Source organism: Carcharodon carcharias, chromosome 19, assembly GCF_017639515.1.
Source record: "Carcharodon carcharias isolate sCarCar2 chromosome 19, sCarCar2.pri, whole genome shotgun sequence".
NCBI lineage: Eukaryota > Metazoa > Chordata > Chondrichthyes > Lamniformes > Lamnidae > Carcharodon > Carcharodon carcharias.
In genome coordinates this window covers 111273859-111297456 of record NC_054485.1, presented here as the reverse complement: position 1 = coordinate 111297456, position 23598 = coordinate 111273859, and the positions used below count along the sequence as shown (strand labels likewise).

The 23598-nt window shown below is 52.1% G+C and overlaps 1 protein-coding gene across 1 annotated transcript in view; it reads left to right on the top strand.

Moving 5' to 3' along the window:
* LOC121291714 (protein FAM102A-like) overlaps positions 1 to 23598 on the top strand; it is a 49030-nt gene that overhangs the window by 18024 nt on the left and 7408 nt on the right. The window contains exons 2-8 of the mRNA XM_041213208.1: positions 1380 to 1500; positions 7057 to 7086; positions 12228 to 12344; positions 15644 to 15690; positions 18898 to 19055; positions 20539 to 20649; positions 22245 to 22431. Coding sequence (XP_041069142.1) covers positions 1380 to 1500; positions 7057 to 7086; positions 12228 to 12344; positions 15644 to 15690; positions 18898 to 19055; positions 20539 to 20649; positions 22245 to 22431 — 771 coding nt within the window. The remainder of the gene's footprint in view (positions 1 to 1379; positions 1501 to 7056; positions 7087 to 12227; positions 12345 to 15643; positions 15691 to 18897; positions 19056 to 20538; positions 20650 to 22244; positions 22432 to 23598) is intronic.

Here is a 23598-nt window from a genome sequence, read left to right as displayed (position 1 = left end):
ATGTTAATCTTGTTCTGGATCATCTTCATTGATGGTACACTCATTCAGATCACGAGGCTTGTCAACAAAGATCATTGTTTGTCTACCTCAATCTTTCCCATCAGCATCAGGCTTATCCCTGCTCTATTTCCTATTGTAAATATTGACATGTATTGCTGGCACATGTCCCTGTCCATCTTTCAGGTGAGATGTTAAACTGAGTGTCTTTTTAAAAAAAAATCGTTCTTGATTTTGTGGGCATCGCTGGCATGGCGATGGTTGCCCATCTCTCATTGCGATCGAACTGAGTGACTTGCTCGGCCATTTCAGAGGGCTGTTAGTGTCAACCACATTGCTGTGGGTCTGGAGTCACATGTAGACCAGACCGGGTAAGGAGGGCAGATTTCCTTCCCTAAAGGACATCAGTGAACCAGATGGGTTTTTACAACAATCGATGATGGTTTTATGGTCACCATGACTGAGACTAGCTTTACACATATCTGTATTAAAAAAAAAGTTCCAGGCAATTTCATATTCCAGATTTATTAATGAATTTAAATTCCACCAGCTGCTGTGGTGGGATTTGAGCCCACGTCCCCAGAGCATTAACCTGGGCCTCTGGATTACTAGCCCAGTGACATTACCACTGTGGCACTGTCCCTCTCAGGCTGGATGTAAGAGATTGTACGGCTGCTGTTTTGAAGGGAAGCAGGTTAGGGATGTGCTCTCCCTGGTATCCTGACCAATCTTCTTCCTCAGCTTTATTGCCCGGTCGTCGGTCCTTAGCGAATGTTCGCCAAATCGCAGCAAAGTGCGGTGAATTTTCCTTTCTGACAATGGCTGGGGGAGGGAGTCAGGGCCTGAGTCTACCCTGCAGCTGGGTCAGTGATGGACTCCCCAGGCGCGTGGGACGGGATTTTCCAATCCTGCTGAAGTTAATGGACGGCTCGCCGCATTTTATGGCTCTGCCCCCTGCCACAAAGGGGCTGCAAAATTCCGCGCACGGTGTTAATTTGCGGCAATATCGATACAAAAATATGCAGCACGGAAATGGTGCCAACGGTCCAATCAATCCGTGCTGATGGGTATACACCACCCGGGCCCCTACCCTATACCACCTGCCCTGTCCCAGCGTCAACCCCCGCACCCGGCAGCACCAGACCACGGGTCATTACTGTGCTGATGCTTGTGGGATCTTGCTGTGCAGGATTTGGCCCAGGGCATTCCCCTGCACGGCCAGAGAGGGTTCGATGTCAGTGTGAGTCTTTCATGTGTCTCTGTTGTGTGTGTCTTGCCCGAGCTCCACGCTCCCGGTGGGAATGGGCGTGGAGGTGCTGGGGGCTGACCCCTGTCGCATGCTGATGATTGATGATTGATTTTCCTTTCCCTCCACTTTCCAGGGAAGAGGTGCAGCAAAACTGCGTCCGCTGGAGGAAGAGAACGCGTTTCATGTGCAAGATGAGTGCTAGCCCAGTCACAGGGGTCCTGGACCCCAGCATCTGCCGAGTGTCTGTGCGCAAGGTTTGTGTGGTTAATGCTTTCAATAATATGTACTTTACAGTGTTATTTTTATATTTAGTAACAGCATGTGGGTGTCACTGGCATTTATTAACCATCCCTAGTTGCCCTAGAGAAGGTGGCGGTGAGCTGCCTTCTTGAACCGCTGCAGTCCATGTGGTGTAGGTACACCCACAGTGCTGTTAGGGAGGGAGTTCCAGGATTTTGTCCATGTGGTGTAGGTACACCCACAGTGCTGATAGGGAGGGAGTTCCAGGATTTTGTCCCTATGGTGTAGGTAGACCCACAGCGCTGTTAGGGAGGGAGTTCCAGGATTTTGTCCATGTGGTGTAGGTACACCCACAGTGCTGTTAGGGAGGGAGTTCCAGGATTTTGTCCCTATGGTGTAGGTACACCCACAGCGCTGTTAGGGAGGGAGTTCCAGGATTTTGTCCATGTGGTGTAGGTACACCCACAGTGCTGTTAGAGAGAGAGTTCCAGGATTTTGTCCATGTGGTGTAGGTACACCCACAGTGCTGTTAGGGAGGGAGTTCCAGGATTTTGTCCATGTGGTGTAGGTACACCCACAGTGCTGTTAGGGAGGGAGTTCCAGGATTTTGTCCCTGTGGTGTAGGTACACCCACAGTGCTGTTAGGGAGGGAGTTCCAGGATTTTGTCCATGTGGTGTAGGTACACCCACAGTGCTGTTAGGGAGGGAGTTCCAGGATTTTGTCCCTGTGGTGTAGGTACACCCACAGTGCTGTTAGGGAGGGAGTTCCAGGATTTTGTCCGTGTGATGTAGGTACACCCACAGTGCTGTTAGGGAGGGAGTTCCAGGATTTTGTCCATGTGGTGTAGGTACACCCACAGTGCTGTTAGGGAGGGAGTTCCAGGATTTTGTCCGTGTGATGTAGGTACACCCACAGTGCTGTTAGGGAGGGAGTTCCAGGATTTTGACCCAGTGACAGTGAAGGAACGGTGATATATTTCCAAATCAGGATGGTGAATGACTTGGAGGGGAACTTTCAAGTGGTAGTGTTCCCACTTATCTGTTGCCCTTGTCCCTCTAGATGGTAGTGGCCGTGGGTTTGGAAGGTGCTGTCGAAGGAGCCTTGATGAATTCCTGCAGTGCATCTTGTAGATGGTACACACTGTGCTACAGTGTGTTGGTGGTGGGGAGAGTGAATGTTTGTGGATGGGGTGCCAATCAAGCAGATTGTTCTGTCCTGGATGGTGTCAAGCTTCTTGAGTGTTTTGGGAGCTGTACTCATCCAGGCAAGTGGGGAGTATTCCATCCCACTCCTGACTTGTGCCTTGTAGATGGTGGACAGGCTTTGGGGAATCAGGAGGTGAGTTACTCATCGCATGATTCCTAGACTCTGATCTGCTCTTGTAGCCACAGTATTTATATGGCTAGTCCAGTTCAGTTTCTGGTCAATGGTAACCCTCAGGATGTTGATAGTGGGGGATTCAGTGATGGAAATGCTAATGAATGTCAAGAGGGCGATGGTTAGATTCTCTCCTGTTGGAGATGGTCATTGCCTGGCACTCATGTGCGTGAATGTTACTTGCCACTTGTCAGCCCAAGCCTGGATATTGTCCAGGTCTTTCTGCATTTGGACATGGACTGCTTCAGTATCTGAGGAGTCATGAATGGTGCTGAACATTGTGCAATCATCAGCGAACATCCCCACTTCTGACCTTATGATGGAAGGAAGGTCATTGATGAAGCAGCTGAAGATGGTTGGGCCGAGGACACTACCCTGAGGAACTCCTGCAGTGATGTCCTGGAGCTGAGATGACTGACCTCCAAAAACCACGACCATCTTCCTTTGTGCTGGGTATGATTCCAACCAACGGAGAGTTTTCTCCCTGATTCCCATTGACTCCAGTTTTGCTCGGGCTCCTTGATGTCACACTCGGTCAAATGTTGCCTTGATGTCAAGGGCAGCCACTCTCACCTCACCTCGGGAGTTCAGCTCTTTTGTCCATGTTTGAACCAAGGCTGTAATGAGGTCAGGAGCTGAGTGGCCCTCGCAGAACCCAAACTAGACATCAGTGTGCAGGTTATTGCTAAGCAAGTGCCACTTGATAGCACTGATGATGACCCCTTCTATCAGATTACTGATGATCGAGATGGTCTGATGGGTTAGTAATTGGCTGGGTTGGATTTGTCCTGCTTTTTGTTTACAGGATATACCTGGGCAATTTTCCACATAGCTGGGTAGATGCCAGTGTTGTAGCTGTACTGGAACAGCTTGGCTAGGGGCACAGCAAGTTCTGGAGCACAAGTCCTCAGTACTAGATCGGCTGGGGTTGTTTTTCTTAGAGCAGAAAAGGCTGAAGGGGTCCTGATAGAGGTTTACAGAATTATGAGGGGCATAGATAGGGTAGATAGGAAGAAACTTTTCCCCTTAGTGGAGGGGTTAATAACCAGGGGGCATAGATTTAAGGTAAGGGGCAGGAGTTTAGAGGTGATTTGAAGAAAGATCTTCTCACCCAGAGGGTGGTTGGAATCTGGAACACACTGCCTGAGGGGGTGGTAGAGGTAGAAACCCACACAACATTTAAGAAGTATTTAGATGAGCACTTGAAATGCCATAGCATGCAGGGCTACAGGTCAAGTGCTGGAAAATGGGATTAGAATAGGTAAGGGCTTGAAAACTGGCATGGACACGATAGGCCGAAGGGCCTTTTCCCATGTTGTAAAACTCTATGACTCAACTATTGCTGGACTATTGTCCATAGCCTTTGCAACATCCAGTGCCTTCTGCTGTTTCTTGATATCACCCGGAGTGAATCAAAATGGCTGAAGACTGGCTGAAGATTGTAACAAATACTTGAGCTTTATCTTTTGCACTGATGTGCTGGGCTCCACCATCATTGAGGATGGGGATATTTGCAGAGCCTTTTCTCCAGTAAGTTGTTTAATTGTCCACCACCATTCACAACTGGATGTGGCAGGACAGCAGAGCTTAGATCTAATCCATTGGTTATGGGATCGCTTAGCTCTGTCTATCATTTGCTGCTTATCCTGTTTGGCACATAAGTAGCCCTGTGTTATAGCTTCACCAGGTTGACACCTCATTTTTAGGTATACCTGGTGCTGCTCCTGACATGCCCTCCTGCACTCTTTTTTGGTCCCTGTCCTGGGAGTGTTTGATGGGGACAGTGTAGAGGGAGCTTTACTCTGTATCTAACCCCGTGCTGTACCTGTCCTGGGAGTGTTTGATGGGGACAGTGTAGAGGGAGCTTTACTCTGTATCTAACCCCGTGCTGTACCTGTTCTGGGAGTGTTTGATGGGGACGGTGTAGAGAGAGCTTTACTCTGTATCTAACCCCGTGCTGTACCTGTCCTGGGAGTGTTTGATGGGGACGGTGTAGAGGGAGCTTTACTCTGTATCTAACCCCGTGCTGTACCTGTCCTGGGAGTGTTTGATGGGGACGGTGTAGAGGGAGCTTTACTCTGTATCTAACCCCGTGCTGTACCTGTCCTGGGAGTGTTTGATGGGGACAGTGTAGAGAGAGCTTTATTCTGTATCTAACCCCGTGCTGTACCTGTCCTGGGAGTGTTTGATGGGGACAGTGTAGAGGGATCTTTACTCTGTATCTAACCCCGTGCTGTACCTGTCCTGGGAGTGTTTGATGGTGATGTGTAGAGGGAGATTTACTCTGTATCTAACCCCGTGCTGTACCTGCCCTGGGAGTGTTTGATGGGGACAGTGTAGAGGGATCTTTACTCTGTATCTAACCCCGTGCTGTACCTGTCCTGGGAGTGTTTGATGGGGACAGTGTAGAGGGAGATTTACTCTGTATCTAACCCCGTGCTGTACCTGTCCTGGGAGTGTTTGATGGGGACGGTGTAGAGGGAGCTTTACTCTGTATCTAACCCCATGCTGTACCTGTCCTGGGAGTGTTTGATGGGGACAGTGTAGAGGGAGCTTTACTCTGTATCTAACCCCATGCTGTACCTGCCCTGGGAGTGTTTGATGGGGACAGTGTAGAGGGAGATTTACTCTGTATCTAACCCTGTGCTGTACCTGTCCTGGGAGTGTTTGATGGTGATGGTGTAGAGGGAGATTTACTCTGTATCTAACCCCGTGCTGTACCTGTCCTGGGAGTGTTTGATGGGGACAGTGTAGAGGGATCTTTACTCTGTATCTAACCCCGTGCTGTACCTGTCCTGGGAGTGTTTGATGGGGCGGTGTACAGGGAGCTTTACTCTGTATCTAACCCCGTGCTGTACCTGTCCTGGGAGTGTTTGATGGGGACAGTGTAGAGGGAGATTTACTCTGTATCTAACCCCGTGCTGTACCTGTCCTGGGAGTGTTTGATGGGGACGGTGTAGAGGGAGCTTTACTCTGTATCTAACCCTGTGCTGTACCTGTCCTGGGAGTGTTTGATGGGGACAGTGTAGAGGGAGCTTTACTCTGTATCTAACCCCGTCCTGTACCTGTCCTGGGAGTGTTTGATGGGGACAGTGTAGAGGGAGCTTTACTCTGTATCTAACCCCGTGCTGTACCTGTCCTGGGAGTGTTTGATGGGGACAGTGTAGAGGGAGCTTTATTCTGTATCTAACCCCGTGCTGTACCTGTCCTGGGAGTGTTTGATGGGGACAGTGTAGAGGGAGATTTACTCTGTATCTAACCCCGTGCTGTACCTGTCCTGGGAGTGTTTGATGGGGACAGTGTAGAGGGAGATTTACTCTGTATCTAACCCTGTGCTGTACCTGTCCTGGGAGTGTTTGATGGGGACAGTGTAGAGGGAGATTTACTCTGTATCTAACCCCGTGCTGTACCTGTCCTGGGAGTGTTTGGTGGGGACAGTGTAGAGGGAGCTTTACTCTGTATCTAACCCCGTGCTGTACCTGTCCTGGGAGTGTTTGGTGGGGACAGTGTAGAGGGAGCTTTACTCTGTATCTAACCCCGTGCTGTACCTGTCCTGGGAGTGTTTGATGGGGACGGTGTAGAGGGAGCTTTACTCTGTATCTAACCCCGTGCTGTACCTGTCCTGGGAGTGTTTGATGGGGACAGTGTAGAGGGAGCTTTACCCTGTATCTAACCCCGTGCTGTACCTGTCCTGGGAGTGTTTGATGGGGACAGTGTAGAGGGAGATTTACCCTGTATCTAACCCCGTGCTGTACCTGTCCTGGGAGTGTTTGATGGGGACGGTGTAGAGGGAGCTTTACTCTGTATCTAACCCCGTGCTGTACCTGTCCTGGGAGTGTTTGATGGGGACAGTGTAGAGGGAGATTTACCCTGTATCTAACCCCGTGCTGTACCTGTCCTGGGAGTGTTTGATGGGGACAGTGTAGAGGGAGATTTACCCTGTATCTAACCCCGTGCTGTACCTGTCCTGGGAGTGTTTGATGGGGACAGTGTAGAGGGAGATTTACCCTGTATCTAACCCCGTGCTGTACCTGTCCTGGGAGTGTTTGATGGGGACAGTGTGGAGGGAGCTTTACTCTGTATCTAACCCCGTGCTGTACCTGTCCTGGGTGTGTTTGATGATCTAACTGTGCTTGTTGAGCTATGCCAAGTATTTGATGGGTTTACAGATGGTTGCTTTCTTTCTTTGCAGGAACTGAAAGGTGGAAAAGCTTTCATTAAGGTACGAGCATGATGTGAATGGGGAAATTCAATGTCTGATCTGAGCTGTGTGAGACTCCGAGTGATGTCCTGCAGGGAGGCTGTTTTTGGGAGGGGTGGAGGAGTTGGCGCTGAGCTGGGGGTGGGGGAGGGGTTGACAGGGCTGTGCCCTCACTGCGGCATCACTCTCGAGGCCATGAGCTGATGATTCCAAATGAGGCATCTCCTGAAGGATCAGCGAGCTTATCCAGGTGGGAATGAATCATACGCCTGGGTTTGATGCTTCCCTGTTGGTGGGTTTGAATGCGTTTATGAGGTGGGAGGGGGTGTGGGGTGGGGGCATGTAAAATCCACTGCCTTCCTGCCCCCCACCTTGACCTGCCTGAAATGTTATAGGGGGTAGAGGGAGTTGTTGGGTGGCCCATCCCCACCTTGGGGCTATTGAGGCCTTTCACTGACCAGCTCATGGCCACTTTAGGGCTTAATTCCACCATTGCTTGTTAGGCCCTCACTGGGCTAAGGCCCACGCCGTGTGGACAGCCTGTGGCTGGGTTCCCGGACCACGATGCTGCTCCAGGCCCCCTGCAGGACCAGCAATGCCCACCGTTCCCTGTGGCACCGCTGGCACTGCAGCTCCTGGCCCTCCCATTGGCTGGCAGCTTTTGGAGGTGGGATCTCCAGCCCTAAAGGGATGGGAGCCCCGAAGGAAGGCAGTTAACCACCCAGCAGTCACAGAATCAGATCAGGGAGCCCCCTAAAGGCTGAGGCGGGGTGGGTGGGGGCTGCTGCCAACCTCTGAGGGGGGTGCTGGCAGCCAACATAATTGGACTGAAGAGACTTTTCTGCAGAGAAAGGGACTGAAGGCGGGTAGGTGGGTGAGACCTTGACAGATGGGTTGGCGAATGAGTCAGTCAGTGATATGCTGGGTGGGTCTGGCAGGGAATTTTATCAATGGTGAGAATCTGGGTAGGTGAGTTTTATTGCTGGAGAGGCTTTGTTTGAACTAACGCCTTTTACTTTTGCTAAACCAAAATGTTGTTCACTTGGGAAATAATTGGTGCCTGATCACTGATGTTGACAACATGTTCCTTATATCCAGAGTGTGCTGACTTAGTATCTCCGTGAAGACCTGCTGGTCAGAGAGAGAGCTTAGTATCTGATTCCTCTCTCTCTCTCTCTCTCTCTCTCTCCTGTCCCCACCTCTACCTTCTTCTTCCTCACCCCTCGTTTTCTCTCTCTCTCGCTCTCCTGCACTCCAAATCTCTCCCTTCATCCCCTCCTTTCCCCTTCCTTGTCTATGCTCCTCTCCCTCCCTCCCCTCTTCCTTGCCGCTCTTTCCACCTTCCTCCACATTTGCTCTTTCTCTCCATCTTTCTGTCCTGTTTGCATTCCCTTTCATTTGCCACACTCCCCCCACCGTCCACCTCCCAATGGGTATAACTCCAGCTGTTGCCCCTCAGAAGGTTCCTGCAGCTCTGACTCTTCAACCCGCTTCCTTTTCATCCTTTGTTCTTTCATAGGATGTGGGTGTGGCTGGTGAGGCCAGCATTTGTTGCCCATCCCTAATTACCCTTGAACTGAGTGGCTCACTGGGTCATTCAGAGGGCAGTTAAGAATCAGCCACGTTGCTGTGGGTCTGGAGTCACATGTAGGTCAGACCGGGTAAGGATGGCAGCTTCCCTTCCCTAAAGGGACATTAGTGACCCAGATGGGTGTTTACGACAATCGATGAGAGTTTCATGGTCACCGTTACTGAGACCACGGAACAGTATGGCACAGAAGGAGGCCTTTCGGGCCATCAAGTATCTGTGCCGGCCCTTTGGATGAGCGATCCAGTTAGCCCCAATCCCTGGTCCTTTCCCCATCTCCTTGCAATCCTTTCTCGTTGAAGTATTTATCCAAACCCTTTTGAAACCCTGTTAAGTCTATGCCCACCAGCCTAGCAAGCAGTTTGTTCCAGACCCTAACCCCACACGGCATAAGAAAGCTTTTCCTCACGACGTCTTTGTGATTTATTTTTGCCAATCGCTTTCAATCTGTGCCACCTTGGCTATTGACCCTACAGCCATTGGAAGCTCTTGTGTAAACCCGTCATTATTCTAAACACCTTGAGCACAACCTTCTCTTCAGCTTCTCTGCTCAAAGGAGGAAACCCCGGTTTCTCAATCTGTCATCCCCCATCCCTGGAACCGTTCCTGTAAATCTTTTCTACAACCTCCCCAAAGCCTCCCCATGGCTCCTGCAGCTGCGTGTCCTCCAGAAACCGTCAATGCCCTGGGGGGGTTACCATTGACCAGTAACTGAACTGGACCAGCCATATAAATACTGTGTCTACAAGAGCAGGTCAGAGGCTGGGAATCCTGTGGAGAGTAACTCACCTCCTGACTCCCCAAAGCCTGTCCACCATCTACAAGGCACAAGTCAGGAGTGAGATGGAATACTCGCCACTTGCCTGGATGAGTGCAGCTCCCACAACACTCAAGAAGCTCAACACCATCCAGGACAAAGCAGCCGCTTGATTGACACCCCATCCACAAGCATCCACTCCCTCCACCACTGACACACTGTAGCAGCAGTGTGTGTACCATCTACAAGATGCACTGCAGGAATTCACCAAGACTTCTTTGACAGCACCTTCCAAACCCACGACCACTACCATCCAGGAGGACAAGGGCAGCAGATAGATGGGAACACCACCACCTGGAAGTTCCCCTCCAAGTCACTCCCTATCCTGACTTTGAAATATATCGCCGTTCCTTCACTGTCGCTGGGTCAAAATCCTGGAACTCCCTCCCTAACAGCACTGTGGGTGTACCTACACCACATGGACAAAATCCTGGAACTCCCTCCCTAACAGCACTGTGGGTGTACCTACACCACACGGACAAAATCCTGGAACTCCCTCCCTAACAGCACTGTGGATGTACCTACACCACATGGACTGCAGCGGTTCAAGAAGGCAGCTCCCCACCACCTTCTGAAGGGGCAATTAGGGATGGGCAATAAATGCTGGGCCCAGCCAGTGAAGCCCACATCCTGTGAAAGAATAAAAAACACATTCTTTCTAAAGCATGCTGTAATTGGATCCAGTACACCAACTGAGATGTTACTTATGAAGTAACTTCAATGATCTCCCCAGGTTCCTCAACCCCTGTAACTGTAAATTCTAAGGAATTGACCACCACTTCCCTCCCATTCGTTTCAGTTTTGGCATTGCTATTGGTTGCCAGGCCATGGGTCTTCAGCTTCGTTTCTCAATTTAAAAATAATAAACTATTATACCAAAATAACAAGCAATTATTAATGTCATGACACAATAGAAAGCAAAACAGATGGCAAGTCTGAGCGCATCATTCCTTCAATTTGTAACTTCAGACACAAGGTGCTGAATAGCTTTTCTGAGAAACCTGAGCTGGTTTTATTTCCCACGAGTGAGCCGGTTTCAGCTGGGTGAGTCTCACCTCGAGGCCTGTCAGGCTGCCAAAGTTGCCACACACACACACACACACACACACACACAGGGCAGTTATTGATTCAGATTGCTATCAGGCTGCTCTGCCCAGGTAATCACTCAACAAGCAGTGAGTCAGTGCGTGACTGGCACACAGGAGAGAGGGGGGAAGGGAGAGAAGGAGGGAGAGAGAGAAACAGAGAGAGATTGATGCAGGGAGAGACACAGAGACAGACAGAGAGAGAGAGAGAGACAGACAGACAGAGCTAGGGGGACTTACAGACAGAGATATGGGAACAGACAGAGAGAGAATGAGAGATAGACAGTTCCCCACTCCCTCAGTACTGACCCTCCAACAATGCATCACTCCCTCAGTCTTGTCCATCTGACAGTGCACAATTCCCTCAGTACTGACCCTCCGGTAGTGCAGCTCTCCATCAGTACTGACCCTCCGGCAGTGCAGCTCTCCATCAGTACTGACCCTCCGACAGTGCGTAACTCACTCAGTGCTGCCCTTCCAATAGTGCAGCTCTCCATCAGTACTGACCCTCTGACAGTGCGGCTCTCCCTCAATACTGACCCTCCGACAGTGCGGCACTCCCTCAGTACTGACCCTCTGACAGTGCAGCACTCCCTCAGTACTGACCCTCTGACAGTGCGGCTGTCCCTCAGTACTGACGCTCTGACAGTAAGGCTCTCCCTCAGTACTGACCCTTTGACAGTGCAGCACTCCCTCAGTACTGACCCTCTGACAGTGCGGCACTCCCTTAGTACTGACACTTGGAAAGTGCGGCACTCCCTTAGTACAGACCCTTGGACAGTGCGGCACTCCCTTAGTACTGACCCTTGGACAGTGCGGCACTCCCTCAGTACTGACCCTTGGACAGTGCGGCACTCCCTTAGTACTGACCCTCTGACAGTGCAGCACTCCCTCAGTACTGACCCTTGGACAGTGCAGCACTCCCACGGTACTGACCCTTGGACAGTGCGGCAATCCCTCGGTACTGACCCTCTGACAGTGCGGCACTACCTCGGTACTGACCCTCTGACAGTGCGGCACTCCCTCGGTACTGACCCTCTGACAGTGCGGCACTCCCTCGGTACTGACCCTCTGACAGTGCGGCACTCCCTCGGTACTGACCCTCTGACAGTGCGGCACTCCCTCGGTACTGACCCTCTGACAGTGCGGCACTCCCTCAGTACTGACCCTCTGACAGTGCGGCACTCCCTCGGTACTGACCCTCCGACAGTGCGGCGCTCCCTCGGTACTGACCCTCCGACAGTGCGGCGCTCCCTCGGTACTGACCCTCCGACAGTGCAGCGCTCCCTCGGTACTGACCCTCTGACAGTGCAGCACCCCCCTCAGTACTGACCCTCTGACAGTGCGGCACTCCCTCAGTACTGACCCTCTGATAGTGCAGCACCCCCTCAGTACTGACCCTCCAACAGTGCAGCACTCCCTCAGTATTGAACCTCTGACAGTGCGGCACTCCCTCAGTACTGAACTGGGAGTGTCAGCCTAGATCTTGTGCTCAAGTTTCTAGAGTGTGACCTGAACCCACGACCTTTTGGCTAAGAGGTGAGATTGTTACCCAGTGTGCCAGGTGACCATGGGGCACAGAGTGGTTGATGGCAGTGGGTGGGTCTCCCCTCGCTTGGGTCTCGTGCTCACCTTGTTCTGCTCTAACCCAGTCTTCCTGCTCCTCTCCCAGCTGGGATTCGTTGACCTGAACCTGGCAGAGTTTGCAGGAGCAGGTTCCACCACTCGGTGTTACATCCTGGAGGGTTACGACAACAAGAACAGAAGACAGGACAACTCCATCCTCAAGGTACGTGGGAGGGCAAAGGGACAATCATTTGGGGAGGTAAAACAGGGCCAGGGTCAGGGAGAGGGGGCCCCCATTTCTGCGGAGAGTGGGGTCAAAGCCACAATCAGTACAGGATTGTGAATAGTCTTCAGGGTTCGCTATAGAGATCCACCTCACTGATCATCCTGCCTGTACTTCCTTTCCTTTGTTCCAGACTGATAAAAATATTTTCTACCTGTTAATGTTGAAGAGTTTTAGCCCAGCTACAGACAGCAATCGAACCTACAGGAATCACAGGACAGGTACAGCACGGGGTTAGATACAGAGTAAAGCTCCCTCTACACTGTCCCCATCAAACACTCCCAGGACAGGTACAGCACGGGGTTAGATACAGAGTAAATCTCCCTCTACACTGTCCCCATCAAACACTCCCAGGACAGGTACAGCACGGGGTTAGATACAGAGTAAATCTCCCTCTACACTGTCCCCATCAAACACTCCCAGGACAGGTACAGCACAGGGTTAGATACAGAGTAAAGCTCCCTCTACACTGTCCCCATCAAACACTCCCAGGACAGGTACAGCACGGGGTTAGATACAGAGTAAAGCTCCCTCTACACTGTCCCCATCAAACACTCCCAGGACAGGTACAGCACGGGGTTAGATACAGAGTAAAGCTCCCTCTACACTGTCCCCATCAAACACTCCCAGGACAGGTACAGCACGGGGTTAGATACAGAATAAAGCTCTCTCTACACTGTCCCCATCAAACACTCCCAGGACAGGTACAGCACGGGGTTAGATACAGGGTAAATCTCCCTCTACACCATCACCATCAAACACTCCCAGGACAGGTACAGCACGGGGTTAGATACAGAGTAAATCTCCCTCTACACTGTCCCAATCAAACACTCCCAGGACAGGTACAGCACGGGGTTAGATACAGAGTAAAGCTCTCTCTACACTGTCTCCATCAAACACTCCCAGGACAGGTACAGCACGGGGTTAGATACAGAGTAAATCTCCCTCTACACTGTCCCCATCAAACACTCCCAGGACAGGTACAGCACGGGGTTAGATACAGAATAAAGCTCTCTCTACACCGCCCCATCAAACACTCCCAGGACAGACACAGCACGGGGTTAGATACAGAGTAAAGCTCCCTCTATATTGTCAAACCCTCCTTTGAAGCTGTGATATTCAGAGTGGGAGTACCGTGGTTGTTTTGCTGTGCTGCTCCTGTGTCTGATGTTGTGGAGTCCCACACTCACCCCCTTGTACAGAGATTGCCATTGGGAGTTCAATGCTTGCAGCAGCACTGTGCTGCCCTCTGCTGGATGGTGGGAGAGATGTGGGGCAGCCACTCACTGAAACATTTAACCTGGGGCATCATTTCACCTGTGTGGTGCGGGGCTGGGTGGGGGCAGTCAGGAAACTGACCGCTGCCCGCGATTGGGGCCAGACCACGATTTCGTGCTGACAGGCCAATTAAGGCCCCCCAGCGTGAAACGCCTGCTGCAGCGCTCAGCACTGCCTGTGCGGGGCAGGGACGTAGGGGGAGAGCGGGGCGTAGTGGGGAGAGCGGGGCGTAGTGGGGGAGAGCGGGGCGTAGTGGGGGACAGCGGGGCGTAGTGGGGGAGAGCAGGGCGTAGTGGGGGAGAGCGGAGCGTAGTGGGGGAGAGCGGAGCGTAGTGGGGGGAGAGCGGGGCGTAGTGGGGGGAGAGCGGGGCGTAGTGGGGGAGAGCAGGGCGTAGTGGGGGAGAGCGGGGCGTAGTGGGGGAGAGCGGGGCGGAGGGGGGGAGAGCGGGGCGGAGTGGGGGGAGAGCGGGGCGGAGTGGGGGAGAGCGGGGCGTAGTGGGGGGAGAGCGGGGCGGAGGGGGGGAGAGCGGGGCGGAGTGGGGGGAGAGCGGGGCGTAGTGGGGGAGAGCGGGGCGGAGTGGGGGAGAGCGGGGCGGAGTGGGGGAGAGCGGGGCGGAGTGGGGGAGAGCGGGGCGGAGTGGGGGGAGAGCGGGGCGGAGTGGGGGAGAGCAGGGCGTAGTGGGGGAGAGCGGGGCGGAGTGGGGGAGAGCGGGGCGGAGTGGGGGAGAGCGGGGCAGAGTGGGGGAGAGCGGGGCGGAGTGGAGAGAGCGGTGCGGAGTGGGGGGAGAGCGGGGCGGAGGGGGAGAGAGCGGGGCGGAGTGGGGGGAGAGCGGGGCGGAGGTGGGGAAAGCGTGGAGGAGGAGGAGAGCAGGGGGGAGCGGGTGTGAAAAATGTAAGTTAATTAATACTTTATTGGCTTTAATAGGCTTTCTAATTGTCGGCGGACACACTGCCAATTTCTGCGTGTACCCACCGACCGAACTGTAGTGTGACTGTGCTTGACATCGGGGCGCTCGGCCGACGCTATTTCAGGCGCTATTTCAGGCGCACTTTCTGGCGCACTTTCAGGCACTATTTTAGACACTATTTCAGACGTTATTTCAGGGGTTATTTCACACGCTATTTCAGGCATTATTTCACACGCTATTTCAGGCATTATTCCAGACGCTATTTCAGGCATTATTCCAGACGCTATTTCAGGCATTATTTCACACGCTATTTCAGGCATTATTTCAGGCGTTATTTCAGGCGCTATTTCAGGCGCTATTTCAGGCGTTATTTCATGCTCAGTGGGGCGCGTGCTCACTAAGGTGAAAATCCTGCCTCTGAAGTTTCTGTAAAATCAGTTTTCAGTTTATTCTAACAATATGATTGTTGATTAATGATTTCCTCTCTTTTCTCTGTTCTCTCTCTCTCTCTCTCTCTCTTCTGTCATCATTTCTTTTTGGCTCTATTGCTGTCTCTGCATCCCTCATTTGACATTTTCCTGTTTCGTTCTCATTCACTTTCATCATCTCTCTCTCTTCACTTCTATCACACATTTCCTGTTTCTTTTTCTCTCTCTCTTTGCCTTTCTCTGATTCCCTGTCTCTCCTCTCTGCCTCTTGTCTCTCTGTTTCTCACTTCTTCTGTCTCTCTCTCTCTCTCTGTCTCTTTCCCACTGCTTCTCTGTCTCTCTCTCTCTCTGTCTCTCTCTCTCTCTGTCTCTCTCTCTCTGTCTCTCTCTCTCTCTCTCTGTCTCTCTATGTTTCTGTCTGTCTGTCTGTCTGTCTCTCTCTGTCTCTCCCCCCACCCCCTCCCCGTCTGTCTTTCCCCCTCTCTTTGTCTGTCTCTCTTCTTCCCTCCCCCTCTCTCTGTCTGTCTCTTCCGCCCCCATCTCTGTCTGTTCCTTCCCCCCCCATCTCTGTCTGTCTCCCCACCACCCCCCCATCTCTGTCTGTCCCTCTCTCTGTATATCCCAGGTCTCCATCAGTATGCAGTTGTTGCTGGGGGATCCTTGCTTTAAAACGTGAGTACTGGCCTCAGGCCTGGGTATATTCAACCCTCTGTTGTGGTTCTCAGGAGTTTTCCCTGATAAGTGATGGTTTTACTCCTATCTCTGCAAGTGAACGTTACATCATTCAATCTGTCCCTCCTCCCCCACATCCCTGTACCTCTCTTTCACACTCACCCCCAGACTCCAGCTCCCCTTTCCATCTCCTACTGTTCTCATAGCCAATGCTCACTTTAGTTTCCACCTCCATAAGAACAGGTAGAGACCATCCAGCCCCTCAGGCCTGTTCTACCTTTCAGTTAGATCATGGATCATCTGTGTCTTAAATCCAACTACCAGTCTTGATTATGTACGTAACTCTTAATGCTCTTAACTAACAAAAATATTATAAAAATCGATTTTCGAAATTTTCTATTGACCCCGCCCCCCCCCTCCCCCCCACCAGACTTAACAGCCTTTTGGGGAGATAGGCTCATTGATATCTGGCACTTTGTGTGAAGATGTGCTTCCCAGCTTCACCCCTGAGCAGCCTCACTCTAATTTTAATGTTCTCCCACCCTTGTTCATCCCATCCAGGACAAAGCAGCCCCTCTTGATCAGCACCACATCCACAAACATTCACTCCCTCCACCACCGACACACAGTAGCAGCAGTGTGTGTACCGTCTATAAGATGCACTGCAGGAATTCACCAGACAGCACCTTCTAAACCCACAATCACTACCATCTAGAAGGACAAGGGCAGCAGATACATGCAAACACCACCACCTGGAAGTTCCCCTCCAGGTCACTCACCATCCTGACTTGGAAATATATCACCTTCACTGTCGCTGGGTCAAAATCCTGGAACTCCCTCCCTAACAGCACTGTGGGTGTACCTACACCACATGGACAAAATCCTGGAACTCCCTCCCTAACAGCACTGTGGGTGTACCTACACCACATGGACAAAATCCTGGAACTCCCTCCCTAACAGCACTGTGGGTGTACCTACACCACATGGACAAAATCCTGGAACTCCCTCCCTAACAGCACTGTGGGTGTAGCTACACTATAGGGGACAAAATCCTGGAACTCCCTCCCTAACAGCACTGTGGGTGTACCTACACTATAGGGGACAAAATCCTGGAACTCCCTCCCTAACAGCACTGTGGGTGTACCTACACCACATGGACAAAATCCTGGAACTCCCTCCCTAACAGCACTGTGGGTGTACCTACACTATAGGGGACAAAATCCTGGAACTCCCTCCCTAACAGCCCTGTGGGTGTACCTACACCACACGGACAAAATCCTGGAACTCCCTCCCTAACAGCACTGTGGGTGTACCTACACCACATGGACAAAATCCTGGAACTCCCTCCCTAACAGCACTGTGGGTGTACCTACACCACATGGACAAAATCCTGGAACTCCCTCCCTAACAGCACTGTGGGTGTACCTACACCACACGGACAAAATCCTGGAACTCCCTCCCTAACAGCACTGTGGGTGTACCTACAACACACGGACAAAATCCTGGAACTCCCTCCCTAACAGCACTGTGGGTGTACCTACACCACATGGACAAAATCCTGGAACTCCGTCCCTAACTGCACTGTGGGTTTACCTACACCACACGGACAAAATCCTGGAACTCCCTCCCTAACAGCACTGTGGGTGTACCTACACCACATGGACAAAATCCTGGAACTCCCTCCCTAACAGCACTGTGGGTGTACCTACACCACATGGACAAAATCCTGGATCTCCCTCCCTAACAGCACTGTGGGTGTACCTACACCACACGGACAAAATCCTGGAACTCCCTCCCTAACAGCACTGTGGGTGTACCTACACTACATGGACTGCAGCGGTTCAAGAAGGCAGCTCACCCCCACCTTCTCAAGGGGCAGTTAGGGATGGGCAATAAATGCTGGGCCCAGCCAGCGACACCCACATCCCATGAATGAATTAAAAACAATAATTTGAAGGGCAGTCACATTACGGGGGATGAAACCTGGCAGTCAGTCGGGGCACAGTAAGATCCCACAGTTAGCAACCAGGTCAACCAGTGGATAATCTGACGTTTTTTCAGTGGTGTGAGCTGAGGGATGAATGCTGGTGTAAGATGTGAAGAGTAGGAGACCTGCCCTTCCTGCCCCCACCCCTTGCTGCTCTTTGAAATGGTGCCACAGGAATCTTTGACACCCACTTTTCTCCTCAAACCCTGATTTTGCCACTTGCGTCCCCTTCCAACCGAAGAGACCCCTCAACGGTTCCTCTTGCTCTCTGGTGACACCAGAGCCTCAGGCCATCAAGAGTCACTGACAACCCAGAAGGAGGCCATTCGGACCGTCGAGTCCGTGCTGGCTCCCCGCACACCAATCCAGTCAGCCCCATCCCCCCCCCCACAGCTGCATCCCCTGCTAGTTTATTACCCTCAAGGCTCTGTCCAATTTCCTTCTGGAATCATTCGTTGCCCACCCCCCCCACCCCCCTCCCCCTTCCTCCATCCTCCTGGGCAGTGAGTTCCTGGACATTACCACTCGCTGTGTAAAAAAAGTTCCTCCTCGCATCCCCTCCCCTGTCCCCCATATCCCTTGCCCAAAATCTTAAATCTATGCCCCCCAAGTCCTTGTACCATCAGCGAATGGGAACAGTGTTTCTCTGACTGCCTCATTTAAACCCAAAACAAAAACAGAATTACCTGGAAAAACTCAGCAGGTCTGGCAGCATCTGCCGATGTCCAGGTAATTCTGTTTTTGTTTTGGATTTCCAGCATCCGCAGTTTTTTTGTTGTTATTTTTGTTTTTATCTCATTTGAACCCATCCTGATCTTGTGCACCTCGATTAAATCTCTCCTCAATCTCCTTTACTCCATGGGGTACAATCCCAGTTTCCCCAGCTTAACCTTGTAGCTAAAACCTCCCCCCACCACCCCCCCACCGCCTCAATCCCTCTGGTAAATCTCCTCCGCACCCTCTCAGGGACCCGTGTGTCCTTCCTCAGGTGCGCTGACCGGAACTGGACACAATAATCTAGCTGTGGCCGAACCAGAGCTTCATAAAGATTCAGAGTTAGCTCCCTGCTTTTGCACTCAATACCTCAGTTTATGAGGTCCGAGATCCCATTGGTTCCTTACTGCACAAACCACCAAGGGCCTTTCAGTGGCAGAAGCTTGTTTCCAGACTGGTGATTAACTGGAAACACTGCTGATTGCTTTCCACCTTGTCTCATCCAGGCCACCATCAAACAGCAAGCTGAACACCATCATAGGCAGTGAGGACTCACTGGAACCTGACTGTAAAGGAGATGCTAGAAGGGACAGTGAAACCCAGATTCGTCGCAGGCCAACCTCCCTCAGGCTGCCCAAGTGTAGATCACTCATCATGGGCTCAGGTAAGAGATTGGCAGGTGTTATATGCTGCCCTTTGGGACTGGGTGGGACAGTGGGTCAGACACTGTCCTTTCCCCCTCTGGGACTGGGTGGGACAGTGGGTGAGACACTGTCCTTTCTCTCTCTGGGACTGGGTGGGACAGTGGGTCAGACACTGTGCTTTCCCCCTCTGGGACTGGGTGGGACAGTGGGTCAGACACTGTGCTTTCCCCCTCTGGGACTGGGTGGGACAGTGGGTCAGACACTTACAACCTGTCCTCTCTGCGTACTGACTGTAAATGTTAGTTTGAGTAGCCGAAACTCAACCCATGGAGGGTATGAAAACTGTCCATCAATTGGCAAAAAACCCCACTTTAAGAAGACACTCAGTGACCTGTGTGTGGAAGATGACCCGCACTCCAGTGGAAGATTGTTCTTCTAGGACGGGGTTTTGAGGGGGAAGGGGTACAAACTAATACCAAGCCCAGCAACAAGTGAATTTTATACAGAGGCTCAGAAGGGTGGAAGTGACAATGCAGAACCTTGCAAGATCGTGCCGTTTGGTGGTGGGGGGTATGGGAGTGTCACTCTGAGCTGTAATGTCCCGCATCAGGAGGGACAGGAGGATACAGCGTGGACTGTAGCGGTGCCAAGGGAAGGCCCATCGCCACCTTCAGTGGGGTATCAAGGGTGAGGCAACCAATGCCAACTGTGCCCACTTCACAGAAACAGCTCAGACACCCTTTGAGAGTGTGGAGCCTGCTATCAGAGAAGACTTTATCCAGCATCTTTCACACCCACGAGGCCAGGGCGCTGCTGCGGTGTAATTACTGTTGTAACTATAGGAAATGTCTCAGCCAGCGTACGCACAGCAAGCTCCCACAACAGCAATGTGATCATGACCAGATAACCTGTTTTTGTGATGTTGGTTCAGGGATAAATATTGGCCAGGACACCAGGGAGAACTCACGCCGCTCCTGTTCATGATAGTGTCACAGGATCTTTTACGTCCACCTTGGAGGGCAGACAGAGGCCTCCCACCTCGTCTGAAAGAGGGAGCCTCTGACAGTGCAGCTCTCACTCAGCAGTGCACAGGGAGGGACTGCCAGTCTGCTATTTTGTGTTCAAGTCTCTGGAGTGGGACCCATGGCTGCCTGACTCGGAGCCAAGAGTGAGTCATAGAGTCATTAACAGCACAGAAGGAGGCCATTTGGCCCATTGAGTCCATGCCTGCTCTCTGTAGAGCCATCCAGTCAGTCCCGTTCTCCCACTCTATCCCCATAACCCATTGAGCCATGGGGTGAAGAAGTTAGGCGTGTGGCGTTGACTGCTTTAAGTCTAGTGTTGTGCGGTTATGAGATGCACTGGATTGGAAAGGCTATTGGCCTTAAGGAAATGGGGGAATGGACAGGGAGGGAACACCTTCTGACTGGGAGGTGAGAGCAGGAGCCAGCGAGTCAGGAATTGCTCCCTCCTTTTCACATTGTCCTACCTCTGATCTGTCAGGTATCTGTGAGGATTCAGACAGTGCAGCCACCACCCCGGAGGACTCAGCCTGTGGTCAACGGGCCCACAGCTCCACCTCCAGCTTCGGCAGCCAGTATTCCAAAATCTCCGGTGAGTGACCCTCAGGAACCTTACCTGTCCGCTAAATGCAACAAACTGTCTTCGAGCAGAGGGCGAAACAATCAGGAAAGGGGGAATGGGCTGGGGGGGTGGGGGGTGGTGGGGGAAAGACTGAGGAGGGGGAGGGGCCTGTAGGACATTTAAGATAATGAAGGAGCCCAATAGGCCAAGCCTAGGCCCTCCTGACAGCCCTTGACCTCTCTATCTCTCTTTCACCCCTTAAAACCTATCCCCTTGACCAAATGTTTTGGTTGTCCAACCTAATATCTCCTTATGTCACCCCGCGTCATATTCTCTTTTATAATGTTCCTGTGAAGTTCCTTGGGGTTATACATGCAAACGTATGAGCTAGGAGCAGGAGTAGGCCATTCGGCCCCTCGAGTCTGCTCCGCCATTTGATAAGATCATGGCTGATCTGATTGTGGCCTCAACATACACCCCGCCTACCCCCAAAAACCTTAGACTCCCTTGTTAGTCAAGAACCCATCTAACTCAGCCTTAAAAATATACAATCACCCTGATTCCACCACTCCCAGGGGAGACAGCTCCAAATACTCGTGACCCTCTGAGGGGATAAAGTTTTTTCTCGTCTCCATCTTAAATGGGAGACCCCTTATTTTTAAACTGTGCCCCCTATTTCTAGTCTCCCCCATAAGAGGGAACATCTTCTCAGTATCCACCCTGTCAAGCCCCCACAGGATCTTACATGTTTCAAATATGATCACCACTCACTCTTCTAAACTCCAGTAGATACAGAACCAGATGTTCCAACCTTTCCTTATAAGATAACACGTCTCCAATCCCAGGGGTCAGTTGAGTGAACCTTCTCTGAACTGCTTCTAACGTATTTATATCCTTTCTTAAATAAGGAGGCCAAAACTGTACACAGTCTTCCAGATGTGGTCTCACCAACATCCTGTACAACTGTCGCAAAACATCCCTGTTTTTATATTCGATTCCCCTTGCGATAAATGCCCAGGTTTCCATTTGCCTTCCTAATCACTTGCTGTACCTGTATACCAACCTTTCCTGATTCATGTACCAGGACACCCAGATCCCTCTGCACCTCAGAGTCCTGCAATCTCTCTCCATTTAAATAACGTGCGGCTTTTCTATTCTTCCAAGTTCACATATTCCCACATTATACTCCATCTGCCAAAGTTTTGCGCACTCATTGTGTCAGAGGTGCTATAGAAATGAAGTTGTTGCTGTTGGTAGATGTGTAGACGATGTCTTCACTCGTGGATGATTCCAAAGCTCAGGCCCGTCATTATAAGGGAGTCGCTAACAAATCCAATGGGGACTTCAGGAGAAACTTCTTTACCCAGAGAGGGGCGAGAATGTGGAACTCGTTACCACAGGGAGTGGTTTTTGGGGATAGCATGGATGTATTAAAGCTATGGGACACAGGGATGGCCGGTGAAGTGGGGGTGGGTGGAGGTTCATGTGGAGGGTTGCCACTGGTGTTGGGCTGAATGGCCTGTTTCTGTACCGTGAGATTCAGTGTAATATTCTGCAATTCCAATTAATCCATGTTTCACCCTTACCACCACCTCCGCCCCCCCCCCCCCCAACCCCCCACCCAGGTTACAGCTCTGAGTACACCCACTGCACCAGCCTCTCAGAGCCCACCCGAAGACGCAAACTCTCGTCCAGCAGCAGCGGGTTCTCATCGGGGCCCAGCAGTGCCGCCGACGTTGAGGACGGGGCCAAGGACCCGACGACGTTCGAGAAGCCCCCCCTCCCTCTCCGACCCTCTGATCGATCCTTAAGGTAAGGAAGGGAGAGGCCCCAGCAGGGGGGCGGGGGGTGGGGGGGGGTGGCGGTGGTGGGGGGGTTGGTAGGGGGGAGAGAGGGGATTGCTGGTGGGGGGGGGTCTGGTCTCCCACTCAAGAGAGGTTAGCAACATCGGGGCCGGAATTTTTATGTCCCTTGGGTGGGCGCCTGACCCGAAAGGGCATAGAATCGGGCGAGGTGATGTTGGGCGAGGGTCCCAATGTCACCGCGCGCTCGTGCGATATTTCGCTCGGTGGGCGTGAAATCGGAACAGCAGCTGCCAACGAAAGTGAAGCTCATGAACAACCCAATTGTAAGCGATTTTATTGTGACCTGTCCAACCTTACAGTTGGCGGACGGGCTGATCGGCCGGGCGGGCTTCACAGTTTTGGTGAAACCTCATCCCAGGGCGGAATGAAATCTCGGTTAGGATTTAAAATAAAAAGAGATATCTGGGACTGGGGTTTGCTTTCAGGTGCTTGATTGCGCTGCATAGACATGTTTTGCAGCATCTTTGTTGTTAGGTTTATTGTGTGGAGGTCTGCAGCTCCCCGAGGTTAGCTGTCTGCCTTCAGGGAGCTGAGTGGAAGCGCTCGCCAGCACACGCTGTGATATCGGCGCCGGCCCTCTTCACACCCCCCCACCCCCCCCACCCACCCACCCCGCCACTCACCGGCACGCTCAGCCTCTCTCAGCGCGTGTTTCACACTGGCTGCCCGGTTAGTTGGCCCAGCCAGCCTGAAATCGGGGTCAGGGGTCAGGGGTCGGGGTGGGGGGGGCTGGTTTCCCGTCTGCTCCTGGATGCCAGCTTCAAAATTCAGGCCTGGAAGAACTGGCGTTCCACAACCGCGACGCATCCAAAAGAAACACGTCACAGAGACTGAGGCGCTTTCTGAGGGTGGGCCCAGCTATAATGTAGGAAACACGGCAGCCAATTTGCACACAGCAAGATCTCACAAACACCTCGACCATGGTGACCGGACCATCTGCTTGATTTAGAGATAAATATGGACAATGGGGGAGAACTCTCCTGGCTTCCTCAGAAGTAGTGGCCATGGGATCCTTTGTGCCCACCCGAGATGGTAGCTGGGGCATCGGGCTCCCTCCTGTTATGACCCTGGACCAGACCCCCAAGGTTTTGGTAAGATCCGGTTAGAGACCAAT